The sequence below is a fragment of the Dendrobates tinctorius genome, unplaced genomic scaffold (genome assembly GCF_039654945.1).
Source record: "Dendrobates tinctorius isolate UK_male_01 unplaced genomic scaffold, ASM3965494v1 ptg000211l, whole genome shotgun sequence".
In the NCBI taxonomy this organism is placed as follows: domain Eukaryota; kingdom Metazoa; phylum Chordata; class Amphibia; order Anura; family Dendrobatidae; genus Dendrobates; species Dendrobates tinctorius.
Genome location: NW_027361878.1, coordinates 20,825,968 through 20,841,855, shown reverse-complemented (window position 1 = coordinate 20,841,855; position 15,888 = coordinate 20,825,968). Strand labels below are relative to the sequence as shown.

At 42.5% G+C, this 15,888-nt stretch overlaps 1 protein-coding gene across 3 annotated transcripts in view; it reads left to right on the top strand.

Annotated features, from left to right (window-relative positions):
* The window catches only part of MACROD1 (mono-ADP ribosylhydrolase 1), a 963,591-nt gene extending 950,663 nt beyond the window's left edge, over positions 1-12,928 (top strand). For all 3 annotated transcript variants that reach the window (XM_073554582.1, XM_073554583.1, XM_073554581.1), the window contains one exon: positions 12,701-12,928. Coding sequence is in view for 2 of the 3 variants with exons in the window: in XM_073554583.1 (XP_073410684.1) it covers positions 12,701-12,748 (48 nt within the window). In the remaining variant the exon portion in view is untranslated. The remainder of the gene's footprint in view (positions 1-12,700) is intronic.
* Positions 12,929-15,888: the final 2,960 nt, after the last annotated feature.

Sequence of the window (15,888 nt, the reverse complement as noted above, 5' to 3'; positions counted from 1 at the left end):
CAGTGTGTGTGTGTGTCCGGGATTGGCATCCGCACCGTCGCAGCTACAGCCACAAAATTTGGCACAGTCACACGTCTGGACCCCGAGAGCGTCCTAGGCTCTGTTGTGAGGCGAAATTTTAACCCAGCGCGTTCCAATTCACCAAACAATTTTGCCCCTATCTACATAATGGGGAAAAAGTATGTGTATCAAGCCCCGCCCCTCATTATGTCATAATGGTTGCCATGGCGACGCTGATGTCATCATAGGTTGCAAGCCCCGCCGCTCATTATGACGTCATAATGACTATGGGATGGAGGATGTGTGATGGGTATATGGGCACTGGACTATGGGATGGAGGATATGTATGATGGGTATATGGGCACAGGCCTATGGGATCGTGGATATGTATAATGGGTATGTGGGCACGGGACTATGGAATGGAGGATATGTATTATGGGTATATGGGCACTGGACTATGGGATGGAGGATATGCATGATGGGTATAGTGGCATGGGACTATGGGATGGAGGATGTGTGATGGGTATATGGGCATGGGACTATGGGATGGAGGATGTTATGATGGGTATATGGGCACTCGACTATGGGATGGAGGATATGTATGATGGGTATATGGGCACTCTACTATGGGATGGAGGATATGTATGATGGGTATATGGGCATGGGACTATGGGATGGAGGATGTGTGATGGGTATATGGGCATGGGACTATGGGATGGAGGATGTGTGATGGGTATATGGGCACTCGACTATGGGATGGAGGATATGTATGATGGGTATATGGGCACAGGCCTATGGGATCGTGGATATGTATAATGGGTATGTGGGCACGGGACTATGGAATGGAGGATATGTATTATGGGTATATGGGCACTGGACTATGGGATGGAGGATATGCATGATGGGTATAGTGGCATGGGACTATGGGATGGAGGATAATTATAATTTGTTATACAGTGTTGGCCAAAAGTATTGGCACCCCTGCAATTCTGTCAGACATTACTCATTTTCTTCCTGAAAATGATTGCAATCACAAATTCTTTGGTATTATTATCTTCATTTAATTTGCTTGCAAGGAAAAAACACAAAAGAGAATGAAACAAAAATCAAATCATTGAACATTTCACACAAAACTCCAAAAATGGGCCAGACAAAAGTATTGGCACCCTCAGCCTAATACTTGGTTGCACAACCTTTAGCCAAAGTAACTGCCAACAACCGCTTTCGGTAACCATCAATGAGTTTCTTACAATGCTCTGCTGGAATTTTAGACCATTCTTCTTTGGCAAACTGCTCCAGGTCCCTGATATTTGAAGGGTGCCTTCTCCAAACTGCCATTTTGAGATCTCTCCGCAGGTGTTCTATGGGATTCAGGTCTGGACTCATTGCTGGCCACCTTAGAAGCCTCCAGTGCTTTCTCTCAAACCATTTTCTAGTGCTTTTTGAAGTGTGTTTTGGGTCATTGTCCTGCTGGAAGACCCATGACCTCTGAGGGAGACCCAGCTTTCTCACACTGGGCCCTACATTATGCTGCAAAATTTGTTGGTAGTCTTCAGACTTAATAATGCCATGCACACGGTCAAGCAGTCCAGTGCGAGAGGCAGCAAAGGAACCCCAAAACATCAAGGAACCTCCGCCATGTTTGACTGTAGGGACCGTGTTTTTTTCTTTGAATGCCTCTTTTTTTCCTGTAAACTCTATGTTGATGCCTTTGCCCAAAAAGCTCTACTTTTGTCTCATCTGACCAGAGAACATTCTTCCAAAACGTTTTAGGCTTTCTCAGGTAAGTTTTGGCAAACTCCAGCCTGGCTTTTTTATGTCTCGGGGTAAGAAGTGGGGTCTTCCTGGGTCTCCTACCATACAGTCCCTTTTCATTCAGACGCCGACGGATAGTACCGGTTGACACTGTTGTACCGTCGGACTGCAGGGCAGCTTGAACTTGTTTGGATGTTAGTCGAGGTTCTTTATCCACCATCCGCACAATCTTGCGTTGAAATCTCTCGTCAATTTTTCTTTTCCATCCACATCTAGGGAGGTTAGCCACAGTGCCATGGGCTTTAAACTTCTTGATGAAATTGCACACGGTAGACACAGGAACATTCAGGTCTTTGGAGATGGACTTGTAGCCTTGAGATTGCTCATGCTTCCTCACAATTTGGTTTCTCAAGTCCTCAGACAGTTCTTTGGTCTTCTTTCTTTTCTCCATGCTCAATGTGGTACACACAAGGACACAGGACAGAGGTTGAGTCAACTTTAATCCATGTCTACTGGCTGCAAGTGTGATTTAGTTATTGCCAACACCTGTTAGGTGCCACTGGTAAGTTACAGGTGCTGTTAATTACACAAATTAGAGAAGCATCACATGATTTTTCAAACAGTGCCAATACTTTTGTCCACCCCCTTTTTTATGTTTGGTGTGGAATTATATCCAATTTGGCTTTAGGACAATTCTTTTTTTGTTTTTTTATTGAAGACAAATTAAATGAAGATAATAATACCAAAGAACTTGTGTGTGCAATCATTTTCAGGAAGAAAATGAGTATTATCTGACAGAATTGCAGGGGTGCCAATACTTTTGGCCACCACTGTAACTAACCACAGTTATTTACTATGCCCGGGCAGCGCCGGGCTCTTCAGGCTAGTATATATATATATATATAGCCAACCCTCGATCCAACAGCCACGTTCAGCTATCGCCGAATATCGCTGCTCCCATTCGCTTCTAAACTCCTGGAGTAGCATGTCCACGATTAACTCTCATCTAACTTGCTCTTTGACAATCTACAATCTGGCTTCCGCCCCCATCATTCCACTGAGACAGCCCTGACCAAAATTACCAACGACCTACTTACAGCCAAAGCTAACGGACAATACTCTATACTCTTTCTAGACCTGTCCTCTGCTTTCGACACAGTTGACCACCGCCTCCTACTACAGATCCTCTCCTCCTTTGGCATCAAAGACCCTGCCCTATCCTGGATCTTCTCATACCTTTCCAACCGCACAATCCGCATCTCCTACTCCCACACTACCTCCTCATCCCACCCTCTCTCTGTTGGAGTCCCCCAAGACTCTGTTCTAGGACCCCTACTCTTCTCAATCTATAAACTTGGCCTGGGGCAACTCAAAGTACCACGGATTCCAGTACCACTTTATGTCGATGATACTCAGATCTACCTCTCTGGCCCAGACGTCACCTCTCTGCTCTCCAGAATCCCAGAGGGTCTATCAGCCATATCCTCCTTCTCCTCTTGCTTCCTCAAACTCAATGTGGACAAATCTGAACTAATCATCTTTCCCCCATCTCACAGACCTTCCTTACCCGACCTTTCTATAACAATTGACGACATCACGCTTCCCCTGTACCGTAGGTCCGCTGCCTCGGAGTAACCCTTGACTCTGCCCTGTCCTTCAAACCGCACATCCAAGCTCTCTCCACCTCCTTTTGTCTCCAGCTCAAAAATATTTCCAGAATCCGTCCCTTCCTCAACCCTCAGTCTACTAAACTACTTGTGCATGCCCTCATCATCTCCCACCTCGACTATTGCAACATCCTTTTCTGTGGCCTCCCTGCTTAACACCTTTGCACCTCTCCAGTCCATCCTCAACTCTGCCGCCCGACTAATTCATCTCTCTCCTCGCTACTCCTCTGCTTCTACCCTCTGCAAATCTATTCACTGGCTCCCATTTTCTCAGCGTATCCAATTCAAATTACTAATACTGACCTACAAGGCCATCTACAACCTGTCTCCTCCATATATCTCTGAACTAATCTCCCGATACCTTCCTTCACGTAATCTCCGGTCCTCCCAAGACCTCCTCTCCTCCACACTTATTCGCTCCTCACCCAACCGCCTCCAAGACTTCTCCGGAATAGCCCCCATCCTCTGGAATTCGCTGCCCCAACACGTCCGGCTATCAACCACACTCGGATCCTTCAGACGGAAGCTGAAAACCCAACTCTTCAGGAAAGTCTACAGCCTGCAATGATCCTCGCTGCCTTCTCACCACTACTGGAGCTGCTGCAACCCCCCAACCTACTGTCTCCTTCCCCACCATCCTGTAGCATGTAAGCCCCAAAGGGCAGAGTCCTCTCCCCTTTGTATCAGTCTGTGATTGTTAGTTTGTTTACTGTAAGTGATATCTGTAATTTGTATGTAACCCCTTCTCATGTACAGCACCATGGAATCAATGGTGCTTTATAAATAATAATAATTATATTATAATACATATATATATATTTTATATTTTTCCTTAATAAGTTTTGTTTTACTATTGTATCAAATACTTATTTCATGCAATAAAATGCAAATTCTGTAGAAATCTTACAATGTGATTTTCAGGATTTTTTTTAGATTCTGTCCCTCAGAGTTGAAATGTGCCTATGATAAAAATTACAGACCTCTCCATTCTATGTAGGTGAGAAAAATTACAAAATCGGCAGTGTGTCAAATACGTATTTTCCCCAGTGTCTGTGAATATATATATATATATATATATATATTCACTGACAGTCTTTGTTTGTCATATTTAAACACCAATAAATATGATTGGATAAAAAAATAAAATAAAATTATATATTCACACGATTTTGTAATTTTTCCCACCTACGAAGAATGGAGAGGTCTTTAGTTTTTATCATAGGCATATTTCAACATTGCAGGACAGAATCTAAAAAAAATCCCCCCAAAAAAATCACATTGTAAGATTTTTACAGAATTTGCATTTTATTGCATGAAATAAATATTTGATGTAAAAGAAAAAAAAAAACTTATTTTAAGGAAATTTAAAAACTTTTGTTTCCAATTAAAGAGGTCAGACGTCTCCTGTAGTTCTTAACCAAGTTTGCACACACTGCAGCAGGGATTTGGCCCACTCCTCCATACAGATCTTCTCCAGATCTTTCAGGTTTCGGGGCTGTTGCATTGAGTTTCAGCTCCCTCCAAAGATTTTCTATTGGGCTTTGATTATGGAGACTGGCTAGGCCACTCCAGGAACTTCAAATTATTCTTATGGAACCATTTTTTAGTTGCCCTGGCTGTGTGATTTGGGTCTCTGTCATTGCAGTCATCCTTCTTCCTCCAAACATGGCGAGTGGAGTTCATACTAAAAAGTTCTACTTTGGTCTCATCTGACCACATGACCTTCTTTCATGCCTCCTCTGGATCATCGGGATAGTGATTGGCAAACTTCAAACAAGCCTCGACATGTGCTGGCGTGAGCAGGGGGGGGACATTACTTGTACTGCAGGATTTTAATCGATGACGGCATAGTGTGTTGGTCCCAGCTCTCTTGAGGTAATTGACCAGGTCTTCACATGTAGTTCTGGGCTGATTCCTGACCTTTCTCAGAATCATCCACTACAAGGTGAGATCTTGCATGGAGTCCCAGACCGTGGAAGATTGACAGTCATCTTGTGTTTCTTCCTATTTTTGAATTATTGCACCAACAGTTGTTGCCTTCTCCACAAGCTGCTTGCCTATTATCCTGTAGCTCATCCCAACCCTGTGCAGGTCTACAATTTTGTCCCTGATGTCCTAAGACAGCTCTTTGGTCTTGGCCATGGTGGAAAGATTGGAGTGTGAGTGAGTGATTGAGTGTATGAACAGGTAACAAGTTCAAACAGGTGCAATTAATACAGGTAATGAATGCCTAGTAGGAGGGCTAAATTGACAGGTGTGAGCCAGAATTTTTGCTATTTGGTAGATAATCAAATACTTATTTCATGCAGCAATAAAATGAAATTTACTTAAAAATTATACAATGTGATTTTCTGATTAGGGCTCACAATCTACATTCCCTATCAGTATGTCTCTGGAGTGTGAAAGGAAACCAAAGTACCTGGAGGAAACTCACACAAACATGGGGAGAACGAACTTACAAACTCATTACAGATGTTGTCTTTGGTGGGTTTGAACCCAGAACACACACACACACACACACACACACACACTCTAACTATGATGTGTCAGGTTATAAAGCCTACTAAATAAAAATAAACAATGGAGGCAGCATTTCATAAATAAGGTGCTGTTGTTAAAAGCCCATGGGGAAACTTTTTGGTTCAGACTGAGCTAAAAGGTCGCTACATGGACCAATAAAGTTGTATAAATGTTGCGCTTTATTTTTGATATGCTGCCTCCATTTATATTCTATATATATATTTACATTTTTTATAACCTATTACTATGCAGAAGTTTTAGGCAGTAGGGGAAAAATACTGCAAAGTAAAGTACCCGTTACACATAGCGATATCGCTAGCAATATCGCTGTAACGTCACCGATTTTGTGACGTAACCGCGATATTGCTAGCGATATCGCTACATGTGAAACTTACCTCCGACCGGCTCCCCCGCTGGTTATCGCTGATCGCGCGAGAAGATCCTGGACCATTTCTCGTCGGGCGCTTCCTGTGGCGCCGACAAGCGACATGTGGATGCGGGCGGGAGGATGTCAGGATCGCCGGGTCTGACAGGTAAGTAACGACCCCTGCTATGTCGCTGGTGAGATCTGCCTGTGTGGCAGCTCACTAGCGACCACTTAGCGATGCACCAGCGATCCATATCGTTGGCGGGATCGCTGGTGCATCACTAAGTGTAACGGTACCCTTAGTCTAATGTCATTAAGAACTATCCAAGGAGTCCTGGAAGTGATGATACGGCCCCCACAGAGACCTAATCTTAACATAATCTAGTCTTTCTGGGATCACATGAAGAGGCAGAAAAATTTGCACAACCCTACATCCACAAAAGATCTGTGCATAGTTCTCCAAGCTGTTGGGTAGAGATGAGCAAATATTTCAATATTTGGTTCGGAATACAATCGCCATATTTGCAATATTTGCGGAACATAGCTGAACGCCATTGGGGGTCAATGGAAGTACAGATGAGTAAATATGTTCGTAAACGATCGTTGTACATAAATTCAGCATGAATATGGCAAATTCGGATTTGGCAATTGTTTTCCGAACATGTTCGCTCATCTCTACTGTTGGGAACAACCTCTCTGCTGAGTTCCTTGACAAACTGTTTGCAAGTAGAAGAGTACCTAGAAGAATTTAGGCTGTTTTGAAGGCAAAGGGAGATTACATAAAACATTGATTTGGTTTAGATTGGTCAAATTAGGAAAAAAAAATAGACTAACACTCCTATCTTTGAAAGCATTCTTAGGGTACCATTACACTTAGCGATGCACCAGCGATCCCGACAACGATATGGATCGCTGGTGCATCGCTAAGTGGTCGCGAGTGAGCTGCCACACAGGCAGATCTCACCAGCGACATAGCAGGTGACGGGGGTCGCTACTTACCTGTCAGTCGCGGCGATCCTGACGTCCTCCTGCCCGCGTCCACGCGTCGCTCGTCGGCGCCACAGGAAGCGCCCGACGAGAAACGGTCCAGGACTTTCTCACGCGATCAGCGATAACCAGCAGGGGAGCCGGTCGGAGGTAAGTATCACATGTAGCGATATCGCTAGCAATATCGCTGCTGCGTCACAAAAACGGTGACGTTACAGCGATATTGCTAGCGATATCGCTATGTGTAACGGGCGCTTAAAAGGACAGGCAGTAGAAGATTAAAAAAAAGCCCCTGTCTGTGGTCAGTGTGAAAATGTGTTTTTAAATAACATTAACCCCTTCACTACCAAGGGTGGTTTGCACGTTAACTACCGGGCCAATTTTTACAATTCTGACCACTGTCCCTTTATGAGGTCATAACTCTGGAACGCTTCCATGGATCCCGGTGATTCTGACATTGTTTTCTCGTGACATATTGTACTTCATGGTAGTGGTAAAATTGCATTCAAATAACTTGCGTTTATTTGTGAAAAAAACGGAAATTTGGCGAAAATTTTGAAAATTTCGCAATTTTCCAACTTTGAATTTTTATGCCCTTAAATCACAGCGATACGGCACACAAAAAACTTAATACATAACATTTCCCACATGTTTACTTTACATGAGCACAATTTTGGAACCAAAATTTTTTTTTGTTAGGAAGTTATAAGGGTTAAAAATTGACCAGCGATTTCTCAGTTTTGCAACACCATTTTATTTTTAGGGACCACTTCACATTTGAAGCCACTTTGAGGGGTCTATATGATAGAAAATACCCAAAAGTGACACCATTCTAAAAAATGCACCCCTTAAGGTGCTTAAAACCACATTCAAGAAGTTTATTAACCCTTTAGGTGCGTCACAGGAATTTTTTGAATATTAAAAAAAAAAATGAACATTTAACTTTTTTTCACAAAAAAAATACTTCAGGTTCAATTTTCTTTATTTTACCAAGGGTAACAGGAGAAATTGGACTGCAAAAGTTATTGTGCAATTTGTCCTGAGTACGCTGATACCTGATATGTGGGGGGGAACCACTGTTTCGGCGCATGGCAGACCTCAGTAGGGAAGGAGCGCCGTTTGACTTTTTCAATGCAAAATTGGCTGGAATTCAGATCGGACGCCATGTCACGTTTGGAGAGCCCCTGATGTACCTAAACAGTGGAAACCCCCCAAGTGACCCAATTTTGGAAACTAGACCCCCCAAGGAACTTATCTAGATATGTGGTGAGAACTTTGAACCCACAAGGGCTTCACAGAAGTTTATAACGTACAGCGGTACAATTAAAAAATCATATTTTTTCCACAAAAATGATCTTTTCACCCCCAATTTTTATTTTTCCAAGGGTAACAGGACCCTAAAAGTTATTGTGCAATTTGTCCTGAGTACGCTGATACCCCATATGTGGGTGTAAATGACTATTTGGGCGCATAGCAGAGCTCGGAAGGGAAGCAGCGCCATTTGACGTTTTTGGCTAGAATTGAGATCGGACACCATGTCGCGATTGGAAAACCCCTGATGTACCAAAACACTAGAAAACCCCACAAATGACACCATTTTGGAAACTAGACCCCCCAAGGAACTTATCTAGATGTGTGGTGAGCACTTTGAACCCCCCAGTGCTTCACTGAAGTTTATAACGTACAGCAGTACAATTAAAAAATCATATTTTTTCCACAAAAATGATCTTTTCACCCTCAATTCTTATTTTTCCAAAAGTAACAGGACCCTAAAAGATATTGTGCAATTTATCCTGAGTACGCTGATACCCCACATGTGGGTGTAAACCACTATTTGGGCGCATGGCAGAGCTCGGAAGGGAAGCAGCGCCATTTGACGTTTTTGGCTGGAATTGAGATCGGACACCATGTCGCGTTAGGAAAGTCCCTGATGTACCAAAACAGTAGAAACCCCCCACAAATGACACCATTTTGGAAACTAGACCCCCCAAGGAACTTATCTAGATGTGTGGTGAGCACTTTGAACCCCCCAGTGCTTCACTGAAGTTTATAACGTCCGGGCGTGAAAATAAAAAAATCGTATTTTTTCCACAAACATCATCTTTTAGTCCCCATTTTTTTATTTTCCCAAGGGTAACAGGAGAATTTGGACCCCAAAAGTTGTCCAATTTGTCCTGAGTACGCTGACACCCCATATGTGGGAGAAAACTACTGTATGGACACACGTCAGGGCTCGGAAGGGAAGTAGTGATGTTTTGGAATGCAGACTTTGATGGCATGGTCTGTGGGTGTCATGTTGCCTTTGGAGAGCCCCTAATGTACCTAAACAGTGAAAACCCCCCACAAATGATCCCATTTTGGAAACTAGACCCCCTGAGGAACTTATCTAGATGTGTGGTGAGCACTTTGAACCCCCAAGGGCTTCACAGAAGTTTATAATGCCCAGGCATGAAAATAAAAAAAATCGTATTTTTTCCACAAACATGATCAATTAGTCCCCAATTTTTTTATTTTCCCAAGGGTAACAGGAGAAATTGGACCCCAAAAGTTGTTGTCCAATTTGTCCTAAGTACGCTGATACCTCATATGTGGGAGAAAACTACTGTATGGGCACACATCAGGGCTCGGAAGGGAAGTAGTGACGTTTTGGAATGCAGACTTTGATGGCATGGTCTGCGGGTGTCATGTTGCTTTTGGAGAGCCCCTGATGTACCTAAACAGTGGAAACTCCCCACAAGTGACCCCATTTTGGAAACTAGACCCCCTAATGAACTTATCTAGATGTGTGGTGAGCACTTTGAACCCCCCAGTGCTTCACAGAAGTTTATAACGACCGGGCGTGAAAATAAAAATATCGTATTTTTTCAACAAACATCATCTTTTAGTCCCCAATTTTTTTATTTTCCCAAGGGTAACAGGAGAAATTGGACCCCAAAAGTTGTTGTCCAATTTGTCCTGAGTATGCTGATACCTCATATGTGGGAGAAAACTACTGTATGGGCACACGTCGGGGCTCGGAAGGGAAGTAGTGACGTTTTGGAATGCAGACTTTGATGGATTGGTCTGCGGGTGTCATGTGCGTTTGGAGAGCCCCTGATGTACTTAAACTATTGAAACTCCCCACAAGTGACCCCATTTTGGAAACTAGACCCCCCACGGAGCTTATCTAGATGTGTGGAGAGCACTTTGAACCCCCAAGTGCTTCACAGAAGTTTATAACGCCTGGGCGTGAAAATAAAAAAAACATTTTTTTCCGCAAAATTATATTTTTGCCCCCAATTTTTTATTTTCCTAAGGATAACAGGAGAAATTGGACCCCAAAAGTTGTTTTGTAATTTGTCCTGAGTAGGCTGATACCCCATATGTGGGGGTAAAACACTGTTTGGGCGCATGGCAGAGCTTGGAAGGGAAGGAGCACCATTTGACTTTTTCAACGCAGAATTGGCTGGAATTGAGATCAGACGCCATGTTGCCTTTGGAGAGCACCTGATGTGCCCAAACAGAGGAAACCCCCCAATTATAACTCCAACCCTAACCTCAACACACCCCTAACCCTAATCTGAGCCCTAGCCCTAACCCTAGCCCTAACCCTACCCTAACCCTAGCGGGAAAATGGAAATAAATACATTTTCTTTTAGTTTTATTACTTTTCCCTAACTAAGGGGGTGATAACGGGGGGTTTGATTTACTATTTATGGCGGTTTTTATGTTTGGCGGCTGTCACACACTAAAAGATGCTTTTTATTGTAAAAGTAGTTTTTGCATCACCACATATTGAGAGCTATAATTTTTCCGTATTTTGACCCACCGAGTCATGTGAGGTCTTATTTTTTGCGGGACGAGTTGACGTTTTTATCGGTACCATTTTCGGGCACGTGACATTTTTTGATCACTTTTTATTCCAATTTTTGGGACGCAGAATGAACAAAAACCAGCATTTCATGAATTTCTTTTGGGGGGGTGCGTTTACACCGTTCCGCGTGCGGTAAAATTGATAAAGCTGTTTTATTCTTCGGGTCAGTACGGTTACAGCGATACCTCATTTAGGTCTTTTTTTATGTTTTGTCGGTTTTTTGCAATGAAAACAATTTTATATAAAAAATAATTATTTTTGTATCGCTTTATTCTGCGAGCTATAACTTTTTTATTTTTTTGCGGATGACGCTGTATGGCGGCTCGTTTTTTGCCGGACAAGATGACGTTTTCAGCGGTACCATGGATATTTATATGCGTCTTTTTGATCGCGCGTTATTGCACTTTTTGTTCTGTGGTATGATAATAAATCATTATTTTTTGCTTCGTTTTTTATTTTTATTTTTTAAGGGGTTCGCTAAAGGGGTTAACTAATGGGACAGTTTTATAGGGCAGGTCATTACGGACGCGGCGATACCAAATATGTGTACTTTTATTGTTTTTGGTTTTTTTTATTTTGAAAAAATGGATTTATTGGGGAATTTTTTTTTTTTTTTTTACTAATTTAGCGATTTTTTTTAAATTATTTTTAACACTTTTTTTTTTTTTTTTTTTTTTTTTACTTTATTACCTTGTCCCAGGTGGGACATCACTGTCCTGTGACAGATCGCTGATCTGTCACATCACAGATCACTGTGACAGATCAGCGATCTGTCACAGGCACTGCTGCAGACTTCCTCATGCCTGCGCTTTGCAGGCACTGAGGAAGCCAGCTTCCTCAGGCCCCCGTCGCCATCTTGGATTCGGGGGCCTGGAGGAAAGGAGCCCCCCGCAGCAGCGCTGCACATTGCGCTGCTGTGGGGGGCTCAGGGAAGCACGGAGGGAGCCCCCTCCCTGCCGATGCTTCCCTTTAACCCCCGGTACACCGCGATCGCGTTTGATCGCGGTGTGCAAGGGGTTAACGTGTCGGGGGCGGTCCGTGACCGCCCCTGACACATTGTGCCGGGTGTCAGCTATGATAATTAGCTGATTAGCTGACACCCGGCCGCGATCAGCGGCGCTCACCACGTGGGCACCGCTGATCATGGTGACGTAATATTCCGTCCATGGTAATTAGGTCCATGGTCACATGGACGGAATATTACGTCAATTGTAGATAAGGGGTTAACAAAAAAAAAAGGCAAATAAGAAAAACAAAACACAGGTTATTTTCCAATGACATCTTCCCTTGATCAACAAACGTAAATGCACAGCAGCACCATGTCACTGCAGTTTTTAAGCACATTGCAGATGTTCCAGTGCCGCCCCACCGAGTAATTTGACCCCATTATCCTCATGATTTGAGGGGTCAATCTATCATTCATAGTGTGCCTGTATGACAGAATATAATTTTGTAGTTTTTTTTCTGTACAACACAACCTAGCTGCAATATGATGTCACTTTATGAAAATACATATATATTATTAATCATTTTTTTTTTTTTCCCTCACAGACTGGGCGGAGGTGTCCTGTAAACTATAGACTTGCGTGCGGAGACTGATCCAGGATAGAAGACTCCTCTCTTTCTCTCTGTCTATGTTGTGACATGCACACTTGTGTTTTTCTGTGATATCAATGAAATCAATGCCTTAATAGTGTGATTATTTACCCTAAACAAAAGGCAGCAAAAAGGATGGAAATACCGCCCTAATCATTTCATTAAAAGCGGAGCTTAAAACCACTTATTGATCTGCTCTTCCATTAATCTGAGACATCTACGGGGACGTCACAATGGGGAAAAACATAGCCTGAGAATTTAACAGACACTCACATCACTCAGGAAATGCATCAATATCAAAAGATTAGCCATAAGGTACAGAATAAGTATGAAATTTATTGTGGAAATACTTTTGGAAAGATCAGTTATTTACACTGCTCCAATTATAATTCCTGTTCTGGAGAAAGGTGATTTAAATTACAAAATCTGACCCCTGGATGCATATTTCATGGTTCTTAAATGGAATCTGGCCGTGGGATTGAACTACCTAAGTTGTCTGTATAGGCATGTAGGCTATGAAAAGTTGAATAAAATGATACCTTGATATCTGCGATAAGATGTTTTATTCCAGAGTAATCCACATTTCTCTTAATATGTAAATGAGCTGTTAAGATCTATGGGCCAGACATAGATCTCCCTGAGAAACTGCTACCAGATATTATTTTAAATGAAAAAGGCGTTATCAGTGTGAGACATGTAGATCTGGAGATTGTCAGTTATTACATGTCTTACACTGCTAACACCTTCTTTCAATAAAATAATCTCTGGAGGCAGATTCTCGGGGAAATCTACATCCAGCCTGTAGATCTTAGAGCTAATTTACATATTAAGAAAAACGTGGATTTCTCTAAAATAAGACATCGGATCACAGATATCAAGGTATCATTTTAGTCAACTTTCTATAACCTTCATGACCATATACAGTAGATGACATAGGAGGGTTGATGCTACTAACAGATTCCCTTTAAAGGGAGTTGGTCAGCCCAAAGGGTCATCCTACAGTCTAATGTGTGTGGAGGCCCCTGATGCTTCTCCGACAGACGATGATGGGAATATAAGGATCTGGCATGTCTATTTTCAAACTGTCAATACTTTGGTTCTTGGTGAAATAAGCTGCCGCCAGAGGAGTCTAGGAGCAGCTCTTTCATGGAGGGCACAGGAGCGCTCGCTTCCTGTAGGAAATATAGCTGATACAAAAAAAAAAAACAACAACTTCATTCACACATTTGTGTATATTTTTGTGTCTATGTAAATCAGTCCATATTTCACATGTCAGCCATACTGTCTCCATGTTGCATCCGTTTATTTTCCCATCAATCATGAAAAACTGAAGGTGATGAGCAGTCTGCACCGATTATCCATTGACTCTTTACAATTGATCAGTTAAAAGCAGATGAAACACGGATGGAAAACTGAAGTAAAAAATGTGTCCTCGGTTTTTCATCCATTTTTTTTTTTTCCAATCCCCATAGATTTTAATGGCTGAGCCTGTTCCGCAGAACAGATAATAGTAGAGCTCTAGATTCTCACTGTTTGGACACGTGAATCCGTTTTTGAAAACTAATGTGTGTATGAATCAATGAAACTCTACAGGGTCAGTGTCATGTCCATCTTAAAAACTAACAGCACATGTACGTGTGAATGTAGCCTTAGTGTTCTAACTACTGCCATCCAAGCAGTAGAAACTGAAGTTTAATCAAATATGCTGTTAAGATGATCGGTGCACCCTTGGTGTGGCCAAGAGAGCACCATTCCACCAACCTCATGTCCTGCCTCACTCAACGTGAGATTCACAGCATTTATTTTCCTTGAGGGGAGCATTGTCTGCGGAAAAAGATCAGCGTTGTCAGATCACTAGTGATGGAAGCGGGGCATGCTAGACCAGTGGGCGGAATGGTGCACTGAGCCTCTTGGCCACAACGAGGACCCGAATTAGGATAATTGCTAAACTTCAGTTTCTGCAGAACAGGGGGGAGTAACTAGATCACTAAAAGTTACATTTTTATAGTGGCTACATGCTTAGTTTATACAGTAATTTTGGGCCAACAGATCCCCCCCCCCTCAAAAGTGTTACACAATTAAATAAAATATTTCCAATTTAAGGTAACGAACAATGTCATACGTGATTGTGGCTTACAGCATCTATAAGACCTTCAGAGCTGACATCGCTCATTTTCTGAACAGACGATTAATTGTCACCTTTTCAGCTGACATTATAGAATAATTTGATTTAGTAAAAGCTAACTGTCCCACTGCATTAAAGAAGTTCAGCTAAGTTGTTAAGGGTTTCCTTGTGATGCAATTTGACGGATCCTGGTCTCCTCTTAAATACTGTATCTATGTGATCTTTTGCTGTTGAACCCTCTGCAGTGCAAAATCAGCAAATACCACTGGAAGATTGTATTGTGGAAACATGGAAGCTTACTGCATATGTCACCATTTACATCGCAAAAGATTCAATCAGCTTAAGACACCTACAGCATAAATTTATACGTCGCAAAAATCCACAAAGTATACGCTCCTTGTGCGCTTACCCTTAAGAATTAACTGCATGCACCAACCTGTTATGAATGAGTCACCGGAAGAGGAAAAAACAAAAATGCAAGCTAAGTCCAGAAAACCGGAGAGGTTGGTAGCTAGCAGATTGCAGACCCCTGATCCTATTCACAACAACTAACAGTAGCTGTGGAGCGTTCCTACGGTGGTCCTAGACACCTCTTCACAGCCGGAGAACTAAATAAGCCTAAAGAAAGAAAGGGGAAATCTAAACTGCCCCAGAGCAGACCCCAAAGCAATAGACAGCCCCCAACATGTATTGTCGGTGAAAACAGATGAAAACACATATGAAAACACAAACAGAAAGACAGGCAGAGCAAACGATGGGGGCCAACTAACTAGATAGGAAAGGACAGAAAAGATGCTGGCTGCAATCCGCAAAAACCCTACCAAAAATGTCCCAACACGTCTGATAGGAAAAACGGCCCTGAAGTCACTAGACTTCAAAATCCATATATCAGCACTCCGATATATTCTGAAAACAGAGCAAAAGAGATTTAACCGATCAGGGACAAAAATGGAAAATCAGCAGAGCCCCAGCCGGGGCTGGCAGAACACAAAACTAAGCAAATCAGACAAAATCTCAT